General features: G+C 38.2%; 2 protein-coding genes across 2 annotated transcripts in view; both read right to left on the reverse strand.

The window, feature by feature from the left end:
* The window catches only part of rcan2 (regulator of calcineurin 2), a 95,759-nt gene extending 95,093 nt beyond the window's left edge, over window positions 1-666 (reverse strand). The window contains exon 1 of the mRNA XM_015345602.2: window positions 508-666. The gene's annotated coding sequence lies outside the window, so the exon portion shown is untranslated. The remainder of the gene's footprint in view (window positions 1-507) is intronic.
* Window positions 667-7,668: 7,002 nt separating this feature from the next.
* The window catches only part of cyp39a1 (cytochrome P450, family 39, subfamily A, polypeptide 1), a 30,373-nt gene continuing 11,161 nt past the window's right edge, over window positions 7,669-26,880 (reverse strand). Inside the window, exons 7-12 of the mRNA XM_006625680.3 lie at window positions 24,963-25,053; window positions 23,003-23,136; window positions 20,799-20,894; window positions 18,845-18,933; window positions 8,982-9,069; window positions 7,669-8,548 (exon numbers count right to left, since the gene is read on the reverse strand). Coding sequence (XP_006625743.2) covers window positions 8,480-8,548; window positions 8,982-9,069; window positions 18,845-18,933; window positions 20,799-20,894; window positions 23,003-23,136; window positions 24,963-25,053 — 567 coding nt within the window. The 3' untranslated portion in view covers window positions 7,669-8,479. The remainder of the gene's footprint in view (window positions 8,549-8,981; window positions 9,070-18,844; window positions 18,934-20,798; window positions 20,895-23,002; window positions 23,137-24,962; window positions 25,054-26,880) is intronic.

Below are 26,880 nucleotides of genomic sequence, written 5' to 3' on the forward strand. Positions count from 1 at the left end.
ACTGAATGAGATCCAACATTTCTATGTTTTAATTTCTATGTTTACAGATGTTAAAATCAAATTCATCAACTTCCTTAAACCGGTCGCTACTCTTACAATTTTTGAATTTCTTGTAATGCAGTTTGGATGCAAATATGAGACTAGGATTAGGTTGGAAATAAAAAAAAAACCTCACACTCACGGATTTGCCTTCATTTTGTACAGAGCACAGTGTGGGGCCAGAAACATTTTTTTTTATTATTTATATCCACCGATAAAAAAAAAAACATTTGTAACGTAAAAGCACCTGTACAGTATACAGTATGCAGCGCCAAACTAATATTGAGAAGCTGGTCATGGTCACAAAAAAAACTTAAATATCCCGATAGTTTTTTTTTTAGAAAAACTGAATTGTAGATACGAAAACTGCATTTATTTAAAGGCTGTACTTTGAATGCAGAAAAAAATGCGACTTGCGCAAACACGGTTTCTATTATTATTATTAAGATAGCACATGCATTAGGTTACCTGTCAGAGTACAGGATGCAGCTTTCCGATGCCCACTTTCAGCTCTTGCTATGCCTCCTTCCCGTCTTTGCGATTCAACCTTGTATTCCAGCTGCGAGCCGCTAATCTCCTGACGTCTGTGCAACAGACAATTCGACTCACCAATGACTGCCTGGAGCCCTTCACTTCATGTTTGCGTTACCCAGTAATGAAATACAGTTCTGTCCACAGGGGGCATTCTATGACCAATACGATAAGCGGTTGGGCTTCTAAAAAAAGCTGCGAATAAAAGGTACTTCAAGCAACCTCGTCTCCGTATGTTACACTGTACATACAGCTGCAAAGGCACAAAGTATTCCCGCAGATTGCAGTTAATCTGATGAAAGGAAACGTAGAAGTTAATGAAACAAATTGAGATGTCCTTTTCGGTGTTTAGAACCAAGCATGTTATACACATGTATGAATTAACATTTTAAATAACAACTTGTTGTATCACAGTACTGTAGGTCTGTGCTATGTATCACGGACGGGTATGCTATGGCTGAAAATATACATTATTAAATAATATACTTTAAAATTATGTTTTCTTTTATTTGTAATAATAAATTTGTATTTTTTCTTGACGATGCAGTTAACAGGGCATTTAATATAAATTCATCAGACCTGGCCCAAGTCCTTAACATATGTAACTGGCCCTTTAATACAGGCTACTTCTTAAGTGTTAAATTTGGCTTAGTTCAAAAGGTTGTGACCCAAACACAGTAACCTCTGTTTTTTCATTTACTTATTAAGGGCAGTCAGATTTTTCAATGTGCTGCGTGCAACTCTTGAAGTCTTGAATCCACATTTAGCTACTGATAGATACAGTCCATTGAGGTTTTTAAGTTGCTTTAAAGATGTTCTATGAAAAACAGTCATTACTAAATGTCTTGTTATAATCACTGCTATGTGACTAATTATATGCAGTGTAGGGAATCTTTTTATACTGTAGTATCTTTGTCATCATAGTAATACTGTGAAAAACATTTACAGATTGAAAGTTTGTTTCCACTGAAATCACAATACTGGATCTTGGTTATCTAAACTAAGAGGGGAGGTGATGTTCATGTAAAATTAAACTTTCCTTCTTTGGAGGAGAGTGCTGTATTCTGTTAAAGGTACTTAGATTGGACTGGACTTGCCAGGTGTCAAGATAGTATATCTACATACTAAAAATGCATTTGGTAAACAAATCATCTTTGAGACTCTATATAGACAATAATTATATTTTTGCACTTATTCTACAAAAAGATCAATTCTCCAGGAAATGAAAATGGTGAGAGCAATGGGTAAAATATTAATGATGAATTCTTTCAACAGCTAGATACTTAGTAATTTCTAAGTAGGGGTGCTTATTTTTTATGTAATAGCCACATCGACCCTGGCAGTTTGAAACCAAAAGGCTGAAGAGAAATTGAGAATTTCTCAGTTAATGGAACTACTTAAATTTCATGCTCTGCATTTTAAATTCAGTTACAGAAGTTGTAAGAATGTACACTATAAACACAGATCTGGAAATTGAAATATGTACTGTACAGACAGCATGTATTGAATGAGAATTGTCAGTCTTTTTACCAACAAAGTCTCTACAATTTTTAAAATGGAGGTATTGATATACTGTACTGTATGTATATATATTCCATTTATAAAAATAATCACTTTCTGTTTCCTAAATCATAAAGATTTTAGTTCTTCCAGATGTATTTTTTGTAGTGGAATTGCTGCTTTATGAAGATTAAAGGCCTTGTATTTTCCACATTTAGTTACAGGATTTTGAAGCTCGGTGATCTTCTGCATTAAACTACACGCATCCCATAATACACCATTCTACAGAAGCTACAAATCGTGGAAAGTTTGAAAAAAATGCCAACAGCACTGTTATGTGCATGACTTCGCATATGTGATGTTACAGATGTTTCACAATTTTGTGAAAATCCTGGTTTTGCATTCTCACTGTAAGGTACACTGAAGTGGCAGAATCTGAATCAATGTAAAAAAAGGGGCTGATTGTTTTTCATGTTGAAGCAGAAGATATATCTCTTATGCAATTTTAATCTTTTCAATGAAAAATTTAACAGGTGTGCCATCTTTCACAAATCTGATTTTGTTTTAATTCCAACCCAAAAGACTGCATGATTAAGACTAATCTGATGAAAAAGAAAGACATATAAGTTGATACATTAAAATGGAAATGGCATGACAGAAAATCTTCTTAGTAGGAGTAATGTTGCTTAGGATTAAAACATCAATTGCTATCCTGCATCAGTAAAGTAGGAGAACTCAAAAGCAACTAAAAAAAAATCAGTCAATGCTGTGTTTTTTAATGGCCTTTTATTTTTAACAAATACTTCCAAATGCTTTATAAAGAGTGGTATTTCAATAAGCCAGAGAAAAACACAGTTCAGGACTTGAGAGAGGATAATCAGCACACAAGGTCTAGATCAGCTACTTTCAGAAAACTTCAGATATAATACAAAACACATAAAAAAATGTTATTATTGCAGACTTGAGAAGGATGTTTTAAATATTACTACAATTATTTCCACCAACAGAGTAATTATGTTTTTATACATCCTAAACATTCTGCATAATCAGCAATTCTAACAATCATCTGATATGTGTCCATGTGTTAATTTTGCAAATCACACTAATTATACTTTTATTCTAAATGTTAAAATGAACGCAGTTCTCTTCAGTGTCCACAGCACCAGTGTGAGTCTCAATGGCTACAGTGTTATTTTGAGTCTCACTGTACGTGTATCTACAGAATCATTGTGAGTGTCACAGTGCCTATATTATCAGTGTCTCAGAGTGCCTACAGCATCAATGTGAGTCTCACACTGCCTACAGCATCAGCCTCACAGTGCCTACAGCACCATTGTGAGTCTCACAGTGCCTGCAGCATCAGTGTGAGTTTTACAGTGCCTACAGCATGAGTGTCTCACACTGCCTACAACATCAGTGTGCGGATCACGACAGCATCAATGTCTACAGCATCAGTAGACACACCAGTATCAGCATCAGTAGTGACTACAGCATCCATATGAGTCCCACAGTGTCTACACGATCAGTATGGGTTTCATGGTGTCTACAGCATCAGTGTGAAAATTTCAGTATCTACTGTACATATAAGTGTGAGTCTCAGTTACTACAGCATCAGCATGAGATTCTCTGTGTCTGTAGCATCAGTGTGAGAATCTCAGCAGGGTTCCAGTAGGGGAGCAATGCCATTTTTGCTGACAAGATTACATTTGCCAGGCAAGCTTCAACCTATACAGCACTCAAGTAGCTAACTCGAGACCAATGAAATTGACGTACCAGTGATGTGCAACTCTGTACAGCTGTAATAAATTCCCTTTACAGTTCAGTGTGTGTTTGACAACTGTTTAATTCTACTTTAAATATTAATATCATCTAACCATGGTCAGACTTTCCAAAGAACACCACTTAAAGAACAGTAAAAGCATTTTCAGATTATCCAAGTCACTCTAAAAACTGAGACATGATTTAGCACAAATCCATATTTTTCTGAGACCCCATGTGCCCTGGATTATGTCCATTTTCATTCACTAGACTTACAATATTTTCTTCTTATTCTCACTCTGCAGCTTTACTCTGTCTATTCTATGTTAATCTTTGTCATGCTTTACTGCCCTAAAACCCAACATGGACATCAGCAGTGGTGGAAAATCCAAGAGCACGTTCCATCAGATCTCATCAATAAAAAAACTGTATTACTTATCAGGGTCACTATAGTTGGAATGCAAGTAGCATTAAGTTAAAAGGCAGACATTTTCTTTCTTTCTATGCTTTTCTTAGCCATTCTAACAGTGTTAAACAGGTCATAGATGAAAGATATATGCCTTACATACATGCATGACTTACTCAGGCAAAGATCACAACTTATACTGTATATAAGTCATTGGTATTGAAGCGGTGTTCAATACCTCACACCTGAAGAAGGCTCCACGGCCGAAACGTTGTGTTCTCTTTCTTCTTTTTTTCAGCATGGAATAAACCTATTACTTATACTGTATATGACTTACTCAACGTGTAAAAACATTTACATACATATCTACATTTTGTCAGCAGAAATACTAATTCTAGGATGGCTAAGGGTTAACATTTTCTCTGTTTTTCTCGTGGCTATCAACAGGACAGCAGCACAGCAGTCTTCCTCATTCTGCACAATGCAGGTGTCTTTCAGCTGCTGTACTTTACACACAAATAATGTACTGTATGATTAAAGTGCAATGCAGACTTTGCATTACTGCACTTGCATTACTTTTAAAAATGATGAGAATTTGTAACAATGATTTAAAAGGGTGTCCTTTTTACAAAATATACCAAAATGGAGTGTCTACAAAAGTGCAAACTGGCAATAAACGGTGTATATCGTACTATAAGTATATATGTACGTATATACAGTATAAGTGTTTATTACACTAGTAAGTCTTGCTATGTAAGTCCATATATGTTTTACTCACTTTTAAATCTGAAAATACCACATTTTCAGATTGAGGCTGGCACAAAAGAAAAAGATCATTTTTGGTCTAGGTCCTGGAACATTGTACAAGTGAAAGATTGCAGACAGTAATTTCTTTGGCTGAATTTCAAAGAAAATACCACATACTGTATGCTGACAGACATGTCTTGTAGCAATATAGTAATGTCGTTTTAACATTATAATGTCAGTAGTTTAAAAATTGATCTAAGAGTGGATTCCAGTGGTGTTCTATATCCAGTGCATTGTGACATCATATATTTATCCGTTAAAGATCTTTTAAAGGTTCTTATGAACACATTCCATTTGTGGTGCTCTTTCTTGGATGAGATTCCAAAACGGGAACAAAAGCTCACTATTGTGTTAAATAATCCGAAAGTTTTATTTAAAAAAAAATGATAGCACACTGCAGTTATTAGAGCAACCAGATACTCTCCAGTTCATAAGGTAATGCTCTCACTAACAAGTTAAAAGAAGCTTATACCCTAACTTATTTCACTAAACAGTTGGATGAGATCCTTAGATCTATTAGCTACTACTAGCTAGTAGATGGGTTAAATGGCCTTCTCTTTTTGTATCTTTCCTTATGTTCCTACTATGATGATAAGGGAAGAGGTAATTCAATATAACTACAGTATGCACTACAAGCAAACTTCTTTCCTAACAATTGAAGATTTTAGAAACATACATTTACATCAAAACAATGCAAGGGGTGCCTTCTTATCACTTCTGCCAACACATATTGAAAAGATGCATTTTTTAATATTACTTTTACATCAAATGAAAGTTCATATAATTTATATATTAATATTTATGAAATAAATAACATACCCTGAGAGGCTTTAAAAAAGTGGGAGATTAGTATTTAAACCAACTTTAATGCCCTTTAGTACAGTATGCAAAACCTGGCTATTAGATAAGAAGGGATACGCAGTAGGTATTTTAATACTGCAATTTCACTTTTTTGCAGTTTAAAGTAAGATAAACTGAGCAGTAATACAAAAACAACATTAAAGTGAAATGTTTGAATCTTAAAAAGTACTGCAGACCATGTGTATTATGTACTGTAAATCTGGTTTGTACAAACACATCCTGCAAAATGTGAGACTGTAAGTCCCTGATCAGTCATTAATGTGCTGGATTAATTGTTTAAATAAGCTTGCTACAATGGCCTTGTGTCATCTTTTAATAAATAAAGCAAAAGTATTTTCAGATCTTACTATGTCTGCCCATTTGTCTTGGCAGATTTGCTCAAGCTCTCTTGTGGCTTGGGGATCATTTGTGGACAGACAGTTTCAAGTCTTTTCATAGATTCCCTATAGGAATCAAGTCAGGACTTTGACTGGGCCACTCAAGGACATTAACTTTATTATTCTTAAGCCACTCCAGTGTAGCTTTGGCCTTGTGTCCTGCTGACAGGTGATTTTTTTAACAGACCAAAACAGTATCGGCCTGTATTTTGCTCTGACCATTTTTCCTTCAGTCAAAACAAGCTTTTCAGGCTCTTTTCCCAGTAGGACTGCAGGGAAAGCATGACTGAGAGATGTATTATTGTTGGGTCCACACCAAATATAACACCATTTAGACCAAAAAAGTTCCAGGTTGATTTTATGTGATCGTAACGCCTTTGGAGTATTATTTGCAGGATCACTCAGGTGGTCAATTGCAAAGTCTTCACAGAGTTTGAGACAGGATTGCCACTTGTTCGTGCAGACCAGGTTTGTGGAATGACTAGAATCCTGTTGACTGATGCACATTTTCTCCCATCTCAGTCATTGAACTCTGTAGCTCTTTCAAATTTGTCCTTGCTTCACAGTGGCATCTCACACCAGTTTCCTCCCTGTCCAGCTGTTCAGTTTTTAGGGATGGGCTGATCTACGCATTGTCAGGATAGTGTGATACACTCTATTTTTTTTGTGTTTGATAAGTGTGTGCTCACAGGGATACCCAGAGACTTCAATAATTTTGTACCCTTCTTTTGATCTGCACTTTTCAATGACATTATCCCTTTCTTTGAAAGCTCCTTCAGTCTGCTCGGTTGAGTCTTTGTTTGAAATTCACTACCTCAAAGAGTTTTATATTCTGAAATCATGAGACCCATTATTACTGCACACACTGACCACTCAAGTACTGTAAATGTTAGGTAAACCTGGGTAAGAATGCAATCATTCAGTATTTCTACCATTTCAAGCTACTGTACATACACTGTATGTTCTTAATCGTCTGTTTCCAGTCTGTGTGAGGAAAATGGAAAACTATGTTTGTGGGTCCCAGCAAGTCAGGGAGAGGACCGGTTCGTTCCTGATGAAGCGCTAGTTCTGAATGTATTGTGTCTACATTTTTATATTTGTATGTGTCTACTGCTATTTTGGAAATAAATTATTCTCACACCACCTTTTCAGTCTTGAGCATTCTATACCCACTAATATAAAATATCTGTAAACCATGCTTCTGTAACTATTATGAAATAGTAATTGGTAGTACTGTACTTTAACTTTTAAATTCAGAAACTTGTTTCTAATGTTCCTGTGTTTGTTCCAAACCTGACTGACAGATGTTAATTCAATACATTTTTAGTAGTCTACCATATGGTGTGTATCAAAGGAAATCATAATATTCAAAGCATGACAAGGTTTTGGCATTCAGTTTTTTATTAAGGAATCGTGTGTCACCATCTAAACAAATAAAAACAATCTCAACAAATCTGTTCATGTCAGTTGATGGCAGATCGGTTTTGTGAAGTAATGGTCATAGATAAGATCATGGTTACCTGTTACATTTTTCTTAGTTCATAGAATTGTCCTGCTTGTGTACAGAGAGCTAAAGCTCTTTCAAAGTGTTTCTTTCAAAGTCTTAGCTATTGGTAAAATTCAACAACAACAAAAGTCCTAATATTGCAAGATCAAAAAAGAGCCATTTAAAATGTTTATAAAGACACGTATTCAGGCACTCTGAAAGATTTATCTGACCACTGTCTTATACATTGAACTGTTTCTCATTAAGACAATATTGGTCTTATTTTACGAGGGATAATGATATCCAAGAATTAGATGCTTTGTGATTAGATTATTTGGTAGGATGGGTTTGGCTTAACCCCATGGTTAATGAACTGCCATCTGGCCATTAGAAGCTCAAACCTCATTCAGAGAGGAGTTAACCAAGAGCTACAAAGTGGAAATGTGAGGGATGCTTGAGACAAATGCAATGGGAGGTGTTTGTGTACATTATACTTTGTTTATAGCTAATTTCCATAATGACTGTGATTACGAACAGCTGGGTGAGATTAATTTGTCATTGTTATCCCTCCCAAACTTCAGATAATAACATCCCATAAATATTTAGTTAAAACTATTTTTTTCTATTTGGAAAGAATTTAGAATTTGGAAAGAGGATCCTTTGATGAGATGGAGGGCAAAACACCAGACAGATCCCATTTGAGATTTTGAGACATTATCTGTGTTGGTACTGAACCCTGCAAGAACCAACTGGCTGCTGAGTCCCCACTAGGTGAAGAGAGCTCTGGGGAGAGAATAGAAAATCAAACAAGCAGCAGGTTATATGAAAAGAAAATCGAACTCAAAAACTGTCCAAATAACAAGATTTCTCAAACATCTACACATTATGTTGTGTTGGAAGACTATGTGCTTTCAGCTTTAAGCATGTTTTCCAATTTCTGATGATATTTCTAAGAGGAAATATCAGAAGATACTGTAGTGAAGAATGTAGTGAGAATCGTCATTCTTTAACATACTGTAGCTAAGCAAGAGGACATTCTTGCTTGTAAGAATATCTGAGCTTCTGATGATCATCATTTACCTTGTATATCCACTCAGACCTACAAAATATACCTACAGTACCTACATTTCCCCCTTAAATTCAGTTTTCACTTCCCCACAAAATCTGCTTTTCATTTAACTTTTCCATTTTTTTTTATTTAATGCTTTTTACTCACTGGTTTCGCCAATGGATCAAGAAGAGTGAACTCATATTTATAAAGAGCCAAAGCAACAAACATATGGATTTCCATTAAAGCATACCACCTGAAAGAAAAAAAAATGAAGTTCACTAAAATATAATGGATATGTACAGCATGATATTTCTCAACAAATGGATATATCCATGGTGTGAGCTACAAATCAAACGTAAGCATGTCAGACTGCCACCAAATAACAATAAACACTTCTTCATGAAATCAATAAGATATAAGATATCCAGATATCAAATATGTTATCACCTAATCATATTTACACCTGGGACTCTTGAGTAGCTCGGCTAGCATTGGTTGAACCCTTTGGAAAAAACATTGCTGTATTATTAATCAGGTGGGTAGCTGCGTCAGCATGCGTAGGCTGCAAAGGAACAAGTAATAGGTTTATTCCATGCTGAAAAAAAGAAGAAAGAAGACACAACGTTTCGGCCGTGGAGCCTTCTTCAGGTGTGCACACCTGAAGAAGGCTCCACGGCCGAAACGTTGTGTATTATTAATAGCATATTAGGGCTATGACATTTACTGTATTTTACCATGACCTAGATTCACAAAGGGGTATTGTACATCTATCCCAGTGCTGTCAAGTTTGCTTGAGGGTGACGTGCTCTGTTTTTTTCTCTATGTTATACAGCAGGATCTCCTTAGTTACCTGCCCTGAAGATTTTCAGTGACATCATTGAGAAACCAATCAGTATTAACACTTCTTTGCTTTTCCAAAAGACACAGAGGAGCATAGTATAGTTAAAATGGAAACATCACAAAGTTAGTATTTGGAATGACCTCCATGTACATTAACACAATCCTGGCAGTGGTGATGCACAGGGGTGATTAGCTGCTATGAGATGTGTTGCGAACTTCCTATACACTTGCTACCAGCTGTCACGGACGTCCAAAGGGACTAACTGTGGGGAACAGGAGAGCGGAAAAAGACCCATATGCGTAGCGGCGAGACGGGAAAAAGGCCTGGGCTCATTAGTGCAAAGAGTTCAGGAATGCAGTATAGAAACCTATGCCCTCAGGGAGCGGACGTGGGGCGCCCTGGTGCTAGGCGGGTCTTAGGACATCCAAACGTCAATGCTGAGCCAGGACAGAGTGCAAGACCCGGAAATATATAGCCCAAGGGAAAGAGAGGGACAGGAAGGACAGCAGACCGGAAACTAGGGACAGGACAGAGAAGGAGCGCCCTCTGGCTGCAGAGGGCGTGTCAATACCCCCCCCTTCATGGGCGGCTCCCGACGCCCATACAAATAAATAAGCTGCCCAGCACTGGGGGGAGGAAAAACCTCATTTAACTGAAAGGAAACCTCCGGGAATCCACGGCTGAGAGCTACCCCTTCCTCCAGGGCATAAACCTTTATTGGGTGGAGGGAGGGGGGGTAGAGAAGAGCTCCGGAGACTAAAACAAAAAAGTACAAAAGCACAAACAACAGACAAAAACCTGGGAAAGACCAGGGAGACAAACCACACAAAACAGATAGGAACCAAAAACAGGTAGCAACCAAAGTTCTGAGACACAGAGAGCAAGGGGGACCAAAAGGAGGGGAAACCAGGAAGAAAAAAAATCAAAACAAAAGGCAAAAAACAAGAAAAACCACAAAAACCCCGGGGAAAAATACCGCAGACTAGGCAAATGGCACGTTCACATTCTAACGCTGATATCGGAGTGGACAACCTGAGGAAAGCCAGACCGAAGTCCGCTCACAGACACAGATGCCCGGAGTGATATCCAGCGAAAAAGAATGGAGGAACGGCAAATGGGCACGTTCACATCCTAATGCCGATATCTGAGTGGACAACCTGAGGAAAGCCAGACCGAAGTCTGCTCACAGACACAGATGCCCGGAGTGATATCCAGCGAAAGGCATGGTGGAACGGCAGAAAGCTTACCATTCTATCACTGATATCGGAGAGAGCAAGACCAGGAAGAGCCAGGCAAGAGAACCCGCTCCAGACACAGAAGCTCGGAGTGATTTCCAGTAATAAGAATAGGCAAGCCAGCTCAACATTCAATCACTGATATCGGAGTGATCTACCCGAGGAAAGCCAGGTACAGGACCCGCTCACAGGCAGGGAAGATCGGAGTGATATCCAGTGATTAGAATAGAGGAACTGAAAAAAAAACAGCCCAGAGAACAAGAAAAAAAAACTGCGGCAAGACAAAAAAAAAACGCCGCTCACGGGGTCAGTAGGTGGCTCAGCATTCTGTCACGGACGTCCAAAGGGACTAACCGTGGGGAGCAGGAGAGCGGAAAAAGACCCATATGCGTAGCGGCGAGACGGGAAAAAAGCCCGGGCTCATTAGTGCAAAGAGTTCAGGAATGCAGTATAGAAACCTATGCCCTCAGGGAGCGGACATGGGGCGCCCTGGTGCTAGGCGGGTCTCAGGACATTCAAACGTCAATGCTGAGCCAGGACAGAGTGCAACACCCGGAAATATATAGCCCAAGGGAAAGAGAGGGACAGGAAGGACAGCAGACCGGAAACTAGGGACAGGACAGAGAAGGAGCGCCCTCTGGCTGCAGAGGACGTGACACCAGCCACTTTTGTCAGCCTGTTGATCACTAAGATGACTCGGTCCCTACTGGCGAGTTGGTTCCACATTCTGCTGAACTCAAGACAGGAGAAAAAGCTAGCCATGAGGAGACCATTACATTGTTTCTCATTCATTGTAATCCTTGAACTGTGTGTGGTCAATGGGATTGATTCAGGATTGATTTGCAGGACCAGAAACACCATTGACTCAAGGACTTAGTTAAGGTAACATTGTAACAACAATCAGCATAGAACTCACAATTTATCCCCACATGCTGTATTTTGTCAGGTCTGTTAAGTGCAAAATGGCATTAGTATCGGATAAAACACTTCACTCCTCTACAGGTGGAGTTTTTTATTCAATGGAATTGAATGCCCCCTCAGATGCTCTACAGATCACAAAAAATGGCAATTTCTTTGTTTTGCTGTCATCAAGTTGAATGGCCTCAAACATTGATAAAAGCTTCATGAAGATGGTTTGCCTTAGTGTGGGTTACTTCTTCCTGGAATTATATGTGCTATATCTGCTACAGTGTGAAATTTATTCTGCACATGGATAAGATGTAACACGATGGCTTTGGGCCAATGCAGTGACCACCCTCTACCTTCCAGTACATGGTCTGCTTCTAACAAAGCCAATTTCCTGAACTCTTTGTATTAATCTGACTTTTAACAACTTTTACAGACAGGTGCCTTCAATAAGCAGGAGGTCTTCATTACTCATGATAAGCCTGGTCAACTCTTTTGTAGCTCATGCAATACTTAAAATCTTTTTGGGTGGCTGTTTATATAAATCTTAGAAACTTTAACAGAACTAACTGAATTGCCAAACATCTAGAATTGGATGGTTTAAATCACATAACATGAGCTAAGTATTCTGTAATCCCAATGAACAACAACAATAACAATCAACTATTCAATTTACTATCAACTTACTATTTCTAATGGAAATAAAATATATATGATCTCATTGAGCTACTGTACTGATGTTGTGTCAATATATTATTTTGTAATGTTCAAATATAACAATGTGACATATTGCGATATTACAATAAGGTCAATAAGGGATAAATTATATTTTAATATAATCTCATTTTTTCTTAACAACCTATATTAACTATATATTGAAGGATTAAATAAATATGAACATATTTTGGACATTGTATGCAATATGAATAGTTGAAAGGGAAAAATATCTACTTGCATCTAGCTATTACTTAAACATTGATCGTAACCACAGACTTTAATCTAGGAGAAACCTGGAAGATTACAATTAATTAGAATCCATCAAACAGCCTGGTAATATATTAATATTGCCCATCGGTAAAATATAATGTATTATGCCAATGATTCTAAGTATATTTGAACCTAGTTCACACATACAGTATATTCACTAACCCTGGGCATTATATTAATGCTTTATAATAATAATAATTCCTTACACTTATATAGCGCTTTTCTGGACACTCCACTCAAAGCGCTTTACAGGTAATTGGGTCTCCCCTCCACCACCACCAATGTACAGCATCCACCTGGATGCTTTAGGTGTTAACCAGACACTGGAGACCACCTCTATAGATTATGTCTGCTGACAGTTCACTAAGCAATAGATTATGTCTGCTGACAAAATGAAAAGCATTGAGCAGACTGAGCCCCAAGACTGACAGTTTCACTTGTTTCACTTGCTGCGATAAAAGGGAATAACTCCCTTATCCTTAGAGGTAGCTGTAGTGAGATTAATCCTAATTCAGCAGGCACTGGGCACATCCTGGATGGCACGGCACTGCATTGCAGGGCACACACACATATGAGAGGGCAATGTGCAGATTCCAGTTAACCCAGACCTCATACCTTTGGACTGTGTGATTAAATGGATCATATCACCAAAGGAAGCAGCTTTTTTTTTAAAATGTAATTTTCCACTGAGCCAAGGACATGAGGGCCAAAGACTACACGTTCAAGTCTAGCAGTCAAATCACAGCTTGCAAAAAAAAAAGTCAAGTTACTGAATTGGATAAGTAAGAAAATCCACACTTGAGTTACATACTCATCATGATGGATGAGCACGAAATCTCAGTGCTAAAGACGTTGTCTGATAAATGTTGATCGAAAACACCTGAGCTGCCCCTCTGCAAATGAAAAATGTTAACATTTTGGAAGAGCAAAAACATTCTGAGGAAATAACTAACGTCATCAAGTGCTTGTTTCCGCATCCCTCGACATAACATGAAGAATTCTAAAACTCAGCCTCCCATGGCTTTCAAAGTAAATGGAGAAGGTTAGAATGCTGCTTGTTTTGTATGAATACACAATTTTAGAATTGGTTTGTCAAGGATGCAATCTTACACACAAACAATGCTGCTAGATGCTGAAACAGCAGATGACTGAAAATAGTGGCAATGAGTCACCCAGTGGTACTGTGTCAGTGACTCAGACAGACAAGCTCCTAAAATAATCCAAATCAAATTAAAGTGACTTCTTGCATATAAAATGAAATACATGAGCTTACAGCAACAATGCTAGTGCATATATTTTTGTGCTACTCCAGTGACAGCACCTAAATGGAAAGTGCTAATGTTTTAATGTTTCAACAGAGTATAAAGCCTGTAAAAGTGATACCAGCTTCTGAGGTTGGATTAAAATAGATATTAATGTGCAAAAAAGGACACATGGTTATTTGCTTTAGTATTTCCTTTTAAAGGGTTGATATCTAAGAGCAAGAACATTTCTATTTCCCTTGTAAGCAAAAGGCATGGAAATTCAAAGAAAAAAAATAAGCAGCACTGAGCTGTGACTGAAGGTTTTGACATTTAAAATGGAAGTAGTAAGGCTTCTAAAAATATAGTGTTATGCTTCCCAATGTGTTGCCCTAGTCACAAGGGTAAGTCACAATATAAAGTACCTTGTGAATTATCTACCCAAGACACTTCACCATTTTTCACAGTCCACTTGCATATCCACACACTTCTAACACATCTTAGTAAGGCTGCATTGCTCTTGGAACTAACACCTAGAATTATTCACCCCTTTGTGAACATCTTTACAGTTTTAATACCAATATCTACTGTATATCACATGGTTTTCAAGAGTTGTTGTTTTCTATACGTGCCACACCCCTCTAGTATGTTCTATGACATCTCTGACATTTTGGTCATTTGACATTTATGGAATATAAATTTTGTTATTTTTCATGTCATACCTACTCAGTTTGAAATCCCCAATTTCCTACAAATATCATTTAAATGGTAGTTTGACCTACCGTTGCTCCATCTGAGTATGCTAAGAAACCATGAGTAACTGGAGTAAACAAAGATAATATTCAGTTCTTTAGACCATCTTAATTACCATTCAATAAGTCCTGTATAACTAATATATAAATATAGCCTCCTTTATTCTAATCAGATCAAAACATGAAAAAAAGCCTAATGTGGAAATACAAAAGGAAACATGGACAACAGTACAAATGGCATCAACAAAGAGCTTCTATTTTCCTCTCCAGCCATTATTTTGTGAATAAATCTGACTCTGACCTCAAAATAAAGAGGTTTCTCCGATTTGGGTGCTGTTGAGTAAAGTGGCAGCATGGTAGAAACATTTTGAGAAGACCAGACATCTATGGAAAGCAAATTGCCAGAGTAGGTCCGAAGAGGCCCACACATAAAAAAAACAACCACAAAGATAACCTCTTGCAAGAAAGCAATAGGAATGAACACTTTTGCTGGAAGCTTTCTCACGAATCAGGAAAGTTGGACACTTACTGTACAAAGGCTGAGGCTGCTGATAATGATATATAAACGTACATGTATTGTTACTGTGTAATCCATTCATTATTAATCGCTTTTTCCAATTCAGGTTTACAAGGGAGCAGGAGCTTATCCTGTCAAGCAATAGGAATAAGGCAGACTTCAATCTGAGTGGGATTCACAGGGCAGACACTAAAACACACACACACACTCAAACCTAGGACAAAGTTTCCAGAAGCCAATTAGCCTACCGGTATGTTTTTAACTTGTGGAATGAAACCCGAGCACCTGTAGGAAGTTCACATGAACATGATGAGAACATGCAAACTCCACACAGATAATACTCCAGGTCCAGAACTGAAACTCAGGCCCCCATGGCTAAGAGGCAGCACTGCTAACCAGTGTACCTGTACAGTTTACTGTATTATGCTGACTTCCAAATTTTTTGTATTAATCATCCTGGAGATAGCCATCTGCTAAAAAACAATATAATGCAGTTATACTGTATGTATTCACTATTCTGCTCTCATTTCTTTATCCATTTCAATATGTGTGCTACAGACTGCATGGGATGTCACATTCCCACAAGGACCACACACATCTAAAAAGAGCACAACAACATTTGAGTAGAAGACTATGGTATTTATAGGGAGAGGGGTCCACCATCCAGGCCTGCAGTTATCATCGGTAACTGTGGCGCTGTTGCTGAGAATTTTCCCCTGGTCATGATCTCTGACTATTAACGTCATGCTGCCCTTGGCTGAGCAATCCCAGGGGTCTGTGATGATGTCAGCAACACAGCCCCAGTGGAACCTTCGATTAACATTCAAGGGCAACTGGTGCAGAGCACTTAGGCTGTGAACTGCAGTCAGAAACAAAGTTAGGGATCAGAAGAGAAAGACAGAACAGGCTAACAAGTTCTGGTTAAATCCCACAAACAGCTCTTCAGGTATAGGCAACGGTTTCAACCTCTACCTTCAATCCCCCCTTTAGTCACATGTCCACCATTTCATACACAAACCATACAGTTGTTATGTCTGGATATTTTTTGGGTTTGAATATGTAATTGTTACATACAATATGTTATACAATATACTGTCTATATTATAACGTTTTATACATGTGTTGCAATTTCGAATATCACTTAGTTAAAACAAAATCTTTTGGTGTGTTATTAATATAAACCAGTCATCGCTAGTAGGAGATAAAAATAAACTCACATCTTTAAGTTCTATCTTTGAATTGCTGGGCAACAGCTGATCAGTATCTGTTGAAAAGATTTGTACTCACAGACAAGACTGAAAAGGCCCTTGACATAAAACCTTTTTGTGAGTTAAAAGGAAAAAATCAGTTTCCAATATAATGGCAAGGCTATTAGGAACAAGTTTTCCATTAGTAAGCACACCACAATATTTTGATGACTTAAATCGATCTTATACTGTAATATTGCAGTCTATTAAAACTGGCCTTTCAGTAACTAATTACACCGCTTTTATTTAAACACTGCCTGAGAAATGAAATATTTAATAATTAGCTTGGTTTATGATCATCAGTAACTGCAAAGGGATGACTCAGAGCCCATTAGGAACAATACAGGCTTTTCAAATGCAGCTTATCTCAGCCAAGCCTGTATGAAATACGGAGACAGTACTGCTGATGAAAATCAAAACCACACTGTCCAGTAACTCCAGGCGATAGACATCAATGAGGTCAGTACTGACCTCACAGAGAAACAAGTTCTGACCTTGTCTTTGCTTCAATGAGGAGGGAAAGGATATTTTAATGTCTTGTTCAATTTTTAGGATCTCAGGCTAGATAAAAATGGATAAAAACATGTTTTCAGAACAGTCAGGGGTCAAAACTTAAAGGGTTGTGAGTGTCCAATAGATCATACCTCAGAAGGAGTGTAACTATTCAGATAGTAAGGTGTGCTATGCTGTGTTTTAACTCAATCACACAATTTGGAGCCCATTTTTCGTCTGTTTTGATTCTACCCAATAGAAAGCTATCGGGTAGTTGTTTGGAACTGTAACACTTTATTTTAACATAGCCAAATCATGGCTTCAAAATCTCCTCATAACTGCTGCGCAAGATGTTACAATCACGTGCATAACGATTTTTAAGGACATATGCAAATTACATAATATGTGCATAAGAGGTTATGATACTGTATTTGCTTTAGCATCATTTCTAGCACTTGGTTTAATGTGTAGCGGTTATGAAGGTGTTATGAATCCAATGGCGGCGCGCATGGACGCAGAGGCTTCATTAGCTCTCAAACAATGATGCTTTTTGTTCGTTATTCTTATGTTTTTTGTCACGTTATTTACTCAAAACACTGATTACATGTTACTGTTTTTGCTATTGTGTTACTGTCTATTGTCTTATCTTCTGTCCTATTTATATAATGCACCTGAGTGACTAATGAGAAACACTTTTCATTATACTATGCACCTGTGTAAGTTTAATGACAATAAAGTTGAATTGAATTATGCCGCAACTTTTAAAGAAAGCATCACCTTTGGAACTTGTGTTTGAGAACTGGAATGATGTTTTGATATAATTAAAGCTGGGCTTGTTGGTTATGGCAGCTCATAATGCTGACAGGTCCCAGTCTTAGTGATGGCAGCTAATAATCATACTCCTTTTCCACTCCTCACTCACACTCCCGCTGTGGCGCTTGCACTAAACGCTCCGTGTCACAGAAAGCCTGGAAACTAGTCTACAACAACTCAGCACTCAGTGTTGTTATCAAAAAGGTCGCTAGAGATAAAGGAGAAAGAGCTGGCAGGCCACAGACACAGCTTCACAAAATCACACCATCATGGTCCATAATAGCTAAAGGCAGATTTAATACATCACAAATATTTACACAGGTTAAGAAGCACCAAGCCAGTTCCGAGGAGAAGCTGAACCAAAACCGATGTTTCATTGCACAAAACTCCAAAAGGAATCCCATTCAGCAATGTAATTGGGGCCCCTTGGGGTGCCACACCATGATTCAGAGTCTGAGGCCAAATGAATCATCTTGTTCTCTAGCTAATTCCTTAACACCATCTTTTCAAATGTACCACATCAACTTACAAGGCTAGTTCTCTTATGGTGGAATATCAAATCAAGTAAAAGCATTCAATTATTATGTGAGCAGAGTACTGAATGACAATGAGGAATAAACATGCTCAGAAAATATGCTGGAAACACTAGAAAGAGTAGAGAACAAGGTGGTCATTCTCAGAAGATGCATTGAATATAACAATGAAAATGAAGGCAGACATTTTCGATTTAAATGTGCTGTCTAAACATAATGTGGGAATTCTTTACCAACTATTTGAACCAGAACACTAAAGAGCTCTTTGCACAGTTTTCACAAATAGTTTGAAGTATGGCTCAAGGCTGATAAATCTGAATTCCTGTTCATTAGTGTACATTTATTTGGATCAAGCTAATAAGACTACATCTTTCCAATGTAATTCAATGTACGTGAATGCACAATAATAAAAGTAAAGGGTGCCTTATGTTATCTGGAAAAATAGAAAAGGTTATTTCCCTAACCTTCCTGGGCACTGGTATTTGCCTCCTCCAAATGCCACAAAGCCTTCCAGGAAAACATTCTTTTCTAAATCGGCCTTCTTCCACCGTTCCTGTGGGAAGAAAAGTTAGAACTTTTGAACCAGACCTTTGTTGAATGTACTGTTATTTTACTGCTGCAGCTACTGGGGGTTTGAGCTGGTTCTTCAACCATGTTAGTTTGATACTAAGAGTATGATACTAAATGCTGTTGTCAAAACCAAAATTTAAAATTTTTCATATAACCTATCTGAGGTGAAACTAAGCATGTGAAAGAACACATATTTTCTGACTTCTTTTCAAAATAATGACTTCCATTTCAAATAAAGATAATTACAGAGAAATGTATATGTAGTTCTAGACTTACAGTCTCTATTGTCACTATCATCTGCTTATTACCTGACAATAATATCTTCCATTTACAGTGAATAAAACTGACAAAATAAGTATTTGAAAAGCACACAGACCATTTTTGTGGTAATAAACACACATTCAAAAGCACTATTATCAATTCCCCACACATAAATTGTAAATGAAAATTTCTGAAGGTAAGCATCATGTTATTCTATCACACAGCAGAGACTTTTATTAAATTTGCATCATAACACAGTCAGGGAGCCTAAATCTATTTATGGCCTTCAAATGGCAAGTGGGATCTTGGCAATATGAAACTAATTAAAGTAATTATAAAATAGGAGGCAAAGTAGAGGCCAGGGAATGATTATTGAAAAGAAAAGATCTGGAATGTTCTCTGAATTGTCAGTGCCGTCAGTCACAAGGACTTAGGTATATCCTAACTTTTAGATTTTTAGTCAATCTTCTGTAGATTATGATGACAACATAACTGTAAGAAAGTTTATTTAGGGAACCCAGAGAAGCCTTTATAAACGATTGAAGTGGTTCAAGATTAGGCTAAGGTTAATTCCACGCTGAAAAACAGAAAGAAGAAACTCAACAAAAGAAGAAATGTTGTGTTTCTTTTTTTCTCCTTTGTAATGTGGAATTAACCTTTACTTGTTCTTTTATAAATGATATTGGATCACTTTCACATATCCATTATGTTTCTAATTTAAAAATGATTTAAAAACAGAAAATTCACTTCTCTGTTCGTTTAAGACATTGTTTATCATACCATCATTTTGAACAGTTAGAGCAGCAAAGTAATAAAGCCTAGCGACAATAATTATAACAAAAATCAACTGAAATGTAGTTTAAATCAGAAATATGCCCAAATGCTACTATTAAGGCTAATATTATCAGACAAATAAACAAAAAAAAATTTTAACATGTTACAATAAAGCCTCATTTCAACTACAGAAAGAATAAGAATAATTGTATTAAGAATTTTTAGAACACAAAATATTCAATTCAATTAAGGCAATATTTCAATATATTGAAATATTGCCCCAGCGAAGACAAGAAAAGCCTTCCTGCAGAAGGTTTGACTGATGAGAGAGGCAGGCTTAAAACAGATTTGACAGCAGCTTCTCCATCCTTGGGAACACGTAAGAACATAAAAAACGAGAGGAGAGGAGGCCATTTTGACTTTCTAGCTCATTTGGTAATTCGTAGTTAATTGATCCAATTAAAGGATCTCACCCAGTATGTTCCATAGTACTACAGGGCTTTAGTTAAAGAAGTGCTTCCAGTTTTTGGTTTTATTTTCCACTTGTGCCCTCTGGATTGTGTTTCACACTAAAATGTACTTGAACATGAATGGCAGCCAAATGCAGTAGGAAGTACTGGAGTTTCTAATGACAGGAATGTCTCTGACTAGCTACTGTACAGTATGTCTCTCGCCCCTTGTCTACTTCTAGTCCAGCTAGAGCCACAGACCTGAGGTGATCCATGTTGTTCACCTTTTTATCTGTGGTGGATCCTCCAGCGTTAACAGTGATTGGCACCAATAGGCAGATAAGGGTAAGTCAAACATACTTACAGGCTTGTATTCCTCTGGTTCGGGAAAGAACTTGGGATTCCTGTGAGCCCAAAATGGTGACAGCATTAACATGTCTCCTGCTGGGATGATATAATTCTGAAAACAAGGCAAACAAATTGAGTGGACTGTGAATAAAATTTAATTTTAAGATGTAATTTACACAATACAGATGCCAACTCCCCAATGCAATAGAAGAGCCTACACTGTAATTCCAAATAATATGTGATGAACAGTATAATTGCTCTATTTTTACCTCTAGAAAAAGGAAAGGGAAAAGGGAAAAAACAGAAAAAAACATCACTGAAATATCAATCAAAATCCCTTGCTTTATTGTGTCTTGATTATTAGAATTGTAGAACCTATATATTTTAACAAACACATTTTACATATATTGCTACTGTATATATAAGTTGCCTATAAATTTATATAAATACCATAAAACATCCAATTGCTGAAAAATGTGAATTGACAGGTACTCAATCTTCAGAGATATTGAGAAAGTAAAGTCAGTGGATTATTTCTTGCTCAGGACCCATGAAAGTGAAACAAGGACGCATGGGCAAAAGTGGAAATTATGAGAAAGCACATTTAGGAGGGCAAACATGAGGCCCTTCTTCACACAAGGGGTTGTGGGAGTCTGGAACAAGCTGAGAAAAATCCAAGAAATCAAAGAGAAAATACTTGAATAAATAAGATACTAACAAGCAAAGAGCATGATGGATTCTTCACATTTGTAACTTTCCTTATTCACTTATATTTTTATGAAACAACCCAAGGGATATAATAAGTAATTACGTCTTTTATGTATTTTAGTGCTCTCCCGGAACACAACGCCAAAGACAATGGGATTTCAAGAATCGAGACAGAGGAACCCCAGTATAAAGCCCAACATTCACTGAGAAGTACGGCACACTAAGTCTTCATTGACACTGGTTTCAACTAACAACAGCAGCAGTCATTGACTCCAGATTCTCATTACCCATTACGAATTATTATTGGTACTATACTCATTATTTGATCTGAATCTGTAGGTGAATTATCCCCATGAAAAATTTCTTATTGAATTCCACAACTTTCCTCCTAAATTTCTAAGAAAGATACAGTATGTGCAAGTTTGGAGTGAGTTGCACAGTTTTGTTTTAAAGACAAATGTATAGGCTGGAGTGGCAACGTTCTACAGTAGTAGTGCCTGGATATGAAGTAAGGTTTATCCTTATTCCCACTTCTGGATATTTCTTCCAGCAGCGAGTCAGGTCAGGTTTGGCAAAGGCAGACACAACAGCTCCTGGGTGACTTTCTCTGTGCAGTATGTAAAGAACAGGAATTGGCATTCAGTCACATTCTTCCTTGCTTGGTAGGTCATATTTTTACTGTGATACAGAAATATGCCTATAGAAACAATGACTTTTGTCTTGTAAGAGGAAAGACAGAAGGAAAAAGTCCTTGGTAGACTGCTTCTAGGAAAAGTTCAGACCTGGATTCCAGCTAGCCCGGTCCAGTGGACCTGGAGTCCAGCTAAGGCCTTGCATAGATGGCGACACAAACGGGATGCACAAGTCTATAAATTTAAAACTACTTTGAGCCCCACATCTCTTTGCACACTGACATATTGCTTGAGAAAGGTGCTGAGGTTTAAAGTTATTCTGGTTACCCAGTTCTGACATTCTCTTCTACAGTACCTTAGCCTGGCACAGGGACCACTTTTTACACAGAGATGTGGTCAAAGAATTTTCTGGGTGTAGCTCTCACCTCCAGAACATCCACATTCTCACTTGTATCAGAAACCTCCTACAATAACAGTTATTTGTAAACAGGTCAGTAGCTAGTAAAATAGGAAGGCATTCTAATAAAAAACATTGCTTTTTATTTTTAAAAAATGTTTTCACAATATTCTATTAAACCAACACTGTTTGCTAAGAATTACTTCTAAAAGAATCATTTTGCTTTAAACACTGGACAGGGGTATAATACTGTAATTCATACATTTCAACCTTTTCTCTATAAACATACTGTATGAACTGTATCATTGTGCACTCTGTCACCGGGACAAGTAAGTTGTAATAGTAAGCAAGCCTTTGGGTATTTCTCTTTAGTGCATGCGTTCAATAAAGTAAAAGATATTTCGTGTAATGTAGGTCCTGCTTCTCTGTGCTGGAAGGAAATTTTATACTGTAAGTGATTTAAAAATGTGAAAGCAACTGTACTTGAATCTGAAGTGGCCGAACCACCATTCTGGTTATGGCACCTGGGGCCCTTAGACGGATTGCTTCCAGAACACACTGCTTCAGGAATGGAAGCTGCTTCAGCTCCTCCTGGGACACAGTTGTCTTCCTTTTGTCTGTGAAAGAAAATCACATTAAAACAGTTCAACACCTGATCTGAAATTGATCACTTTCAGGACAGGTGGCATGGTGGTTCAATGGTGTGCACTGCTGTATCACAGTGCTGGAGCCCTGGGTTCAACTCCAGAACTGGGTACTATAGTATCTGTGTAGACTTTGTGTGGGTTTCCTCTTGGTGCTGTTTTCCTCCCACAGAAATGATTCCTGTGAAGATTGCCCCTGGTATGAGTGTTGGGGGCTGTATGTCCTTTGATGGAGTGACATCCTGTCCAGGGTCCTGACTTGCACCTGTTGGAATAGGCTACCAGCTCCTCCATGACCCTGAATTGGTACAAATCTACCACAATCTCATTCTGTCTGTAATAGAATACAATTTCTTACTTCACTGAGGCTTAATTGCAGTTGCTTTTTGTCAGGTTTTGTGAGATTTACAGTTATTTGTGTTTTTTTTAAACACATGTTATTCACATTTTAGTAGAAAGGAAGATATCTTTTCTTTCAAGCCCAACCACACAAATGGTCGATCAGATTAAATGTAAGGAAGCAATGCAAAAAGCTAAAAAGCTGAATTCCCCTCAGCCAAAGTGGAACCAGTATCTCAGAGGTAAAGTGTTAATGTACTGTATGTATTAGCAACATTTTCTACTTACTAAAGTACTATTAAATACAATCAATTATGACTTTTAACATTCTAGGAGAGCTGCTAATAAAACTTGAACACTTTGATTTAGGTTTGTAATGTTTAACCAGGAGGACTAAAGAAAGGACTTCTAGGGTGGGAATTAGGTTCAGGGGGCACCATGATGGCCCAGTGCTTTGTTTTTTTTTGCCAGCCGACATATTACCCTGCAGCTCACAATTGGTAGCCCACTGAAGTTAGGCTGGTGTGAGCCTGGTCGGTACCTGGATGGGAGACCTCCTGGGAAAAACTAAGGTTGCTGCTGAAAGAGGTGATAGTAGGACCAGTAGGGGAAACTCACCCTGCAGTCTGTGTGGGTCCTAATGCCCCTGTATAGTGACGGGGACACTATATTGTAAAAAGGCACCATACTTCAGATGAGACATAAAACTGAGGTCCTGACTCTCCATGGTCATTAAAAAATCCAGGGTTCTTCTAGAAAAGAGTAGGGTATTAACCCCTGTGTCCTGGCCAAATTTCCCCCCGGTTTTTAACAATCATGGACTCTAATAATCCCCATCTCTGATCTGGCTTCATCACTCTGTTCTCCTCCCCACTGATAGCTGATGTGTGGAGAGCGTTCTGGCGCACTTGGGCTGCCGTCACATCATCCAGGTAGATGCTGCACGTTGGTGGTTTGGGAGAGGAGTCCCCATTAGTTGTAAGGTGCTTTGAGCTGAGTGTCCATAAAGATCTGAACAGGTGTAATGATTATTTATTATTGTATTTATTATTAATCTGCCGATGAGAAGATCATTTTTCTTATTTGTGATTGTGCTTTACTGTACTACACTACAGCAAAAATACAATGGTGAAGCTATTCTGTTATGATAAAATTTTTAAACAAGTATTACCCTTAGATTGAAAATAAAATCTCCTATAACAAAAACATTCAACTGCCTACTAATATTGAACATGGCAAAAATTGAATTGCCTACTAGCTCCAATTCAAACAGGCAAGATTCTTTGTGAGAATCAAGTGCCATCTGCTGGAACAAAATTGAAATGTCATACTGTACAACAAAATAACCGGGAATGTGAAGATGAAACAAACTACAGTAACAGCTCCCTACCCCATAACAGGCTGGAGATTTATGCTTCATTTGGTTACATGTTTCACTCAGTACAAGCGGAAATCTGTACCTTTCCCATTAAAGGCAACTGCAATCTCTTCCATGACAGTCTGATACACTGAAGGCTTGGACAGAATAAAGGCAAGTGACCAGAAGGAGATCTAGATCAAACAAAAACATGACAGAAATAGAAACATATCAACATAACCCTTTACTTGATAAAGGGAAAGACTGTAATAGTAACTATTTAAGTACTCAAATTCAACAGCAAATAACTCAATACATAAAAATATTGGAAATAGATTTGTGACCTACTGTAGTATCTTCCAAATCAAAGTGAAATAATAAAAGGAAATTAACCTGACAGTGGGCATCGAAACCTTTTTTCTCTTCATGGTGCAACATAGTACATTAAAGAAACACAAATTATTGAAATTCCGCTCCACTGGTGTTACTTTTCCATGGGTACATGGTTCTCAACCCTTGTCCTGGAGTAACACTGTCTGGTTTTTACTCTTCCTGAGCTCTTGATCACAGGCAAACTGATTTCATTTTTGTGTTTGGGACCTATTTTAAAATTTGCTTTCGGCTCTTAAAAGCCAAATTAGAATTTTAACCGGTATCTACCCTGTCCCAATATCTGATCTTGTTACTTTTTTTTTCTTTCCAGAAACTGAGTAAACAAGTTACTGGAAAGCCAGTTGTCTGAAGCAATTTCATTTAGGCCATGGTTTTATTTTAATTTGTAGCTGCTTTCTTTCAAGAGAACAGAAGGTACCATATTTCAGAGTGAGGGGAATCAGAAACATTCTGGCACCTTCCTCTTCCTTCCCTTCCTCTAATCCACCTCTTCTACTTCTAAATCTGAGAAGAGCCTGTGACACCTCTTCCTCCTGAACACCTTCCAACGTGTTGCTTGTTATGGACTCTTCAAAACTCTTCAGTTTTGATTTTTTGTTACGTTGTTTGTGATGCCCTTGCAACATCCCTGTCTGTGCCAGTTAATCACAAATCGATCACCTACTGAGAGCTGTTGAGCCAGAATTAAAGGTGAGCAAGTTGAGGTAATTAAAGGTAAGGAACTTCTACAGAATGTGTCGAAGCTGCTGGAAACAGTATCCTCCAGGTCCGAAGCTGACCTTTTTAAACTCAGGACTGCAGAAACAAGTTAACCAAACGTCTGAATAAACAGGCAGATCAGTAAAGGTCAGGAATTAGCACTGATGAGCTTTGGAGCTCGGCTGGAACAAAACCCAACAGACAACAGTTTTCCAGGAAAAGGGCTGGGAGACACTTCCATAGAAGACCAACGGTGGCCAAATAAGTATTCTCTACTGACTGCAGGCCAGGCCCCAAACCAGACATGGCTCGTTCAAACCAGGCCTCTAGCTTTGGCTAACCGAATGGTTAAGCACTGGGGAGAAACTAGCCAAACAATACCGTGTAATGGAACACTTAACACAACTAAAGGGGACAGCGGTCCATATTGGAGAAAGGATCCTTTCGCAGGAGGAGGATGGTGCAGAGCTCAGGGATGGTGGTGAGAGACAATGAGGCTGCAGGGGCAAGCAGATAGGCGGCTGAAACAGGGCAAGCCAGTGAAGCAAGCCGGGGAAACGGCACTGCGCAGTCAGGCCTCCCCGCAGAGGAGCTGCAGTGGAAAACAGGCAAAAGCTCTGAGGGAGAATTCAGGCAAAACGGTGGAGCAGCCGGGAGGTCAAAGCACTGGAGAGATGAAAACCACGGTCAGGGAGGTCAGGGTCAAACACGGGACACAAAACAAAGCCGAAGGAGAATCCAGGAATCAGGGTTATGAAACATAGCAGTGGGTCAAGCCCCACGGGATAGGATTACTAAGCATTGGAGGACATGCAAAGCACTGGGAAAATCTGCATAAGCACAGGGGAGACAATCGCCAGATCACAGAGCCAAGGCTAAGACCGAGCGCTGCAATATCGGCAAAGCGGGATAAAATAGCCTCACAGTAC

This window comes from Lepisosteus oculatus, chromosome 2 (genome assembly GCF_040954835.1).
Source record: "Lepisosteus oculatus isolate fLepOcu1 chromosome 2, fLepOcu1.hap2, whole genome shotgun sequence".
Taxonomy (NCBI): Eukaryota; Metazoa; Chordata; class Actinopteri; order Semionotiformes; family Lepisosteidae; genus Lepisosteus; species Lepisosteus oculatus.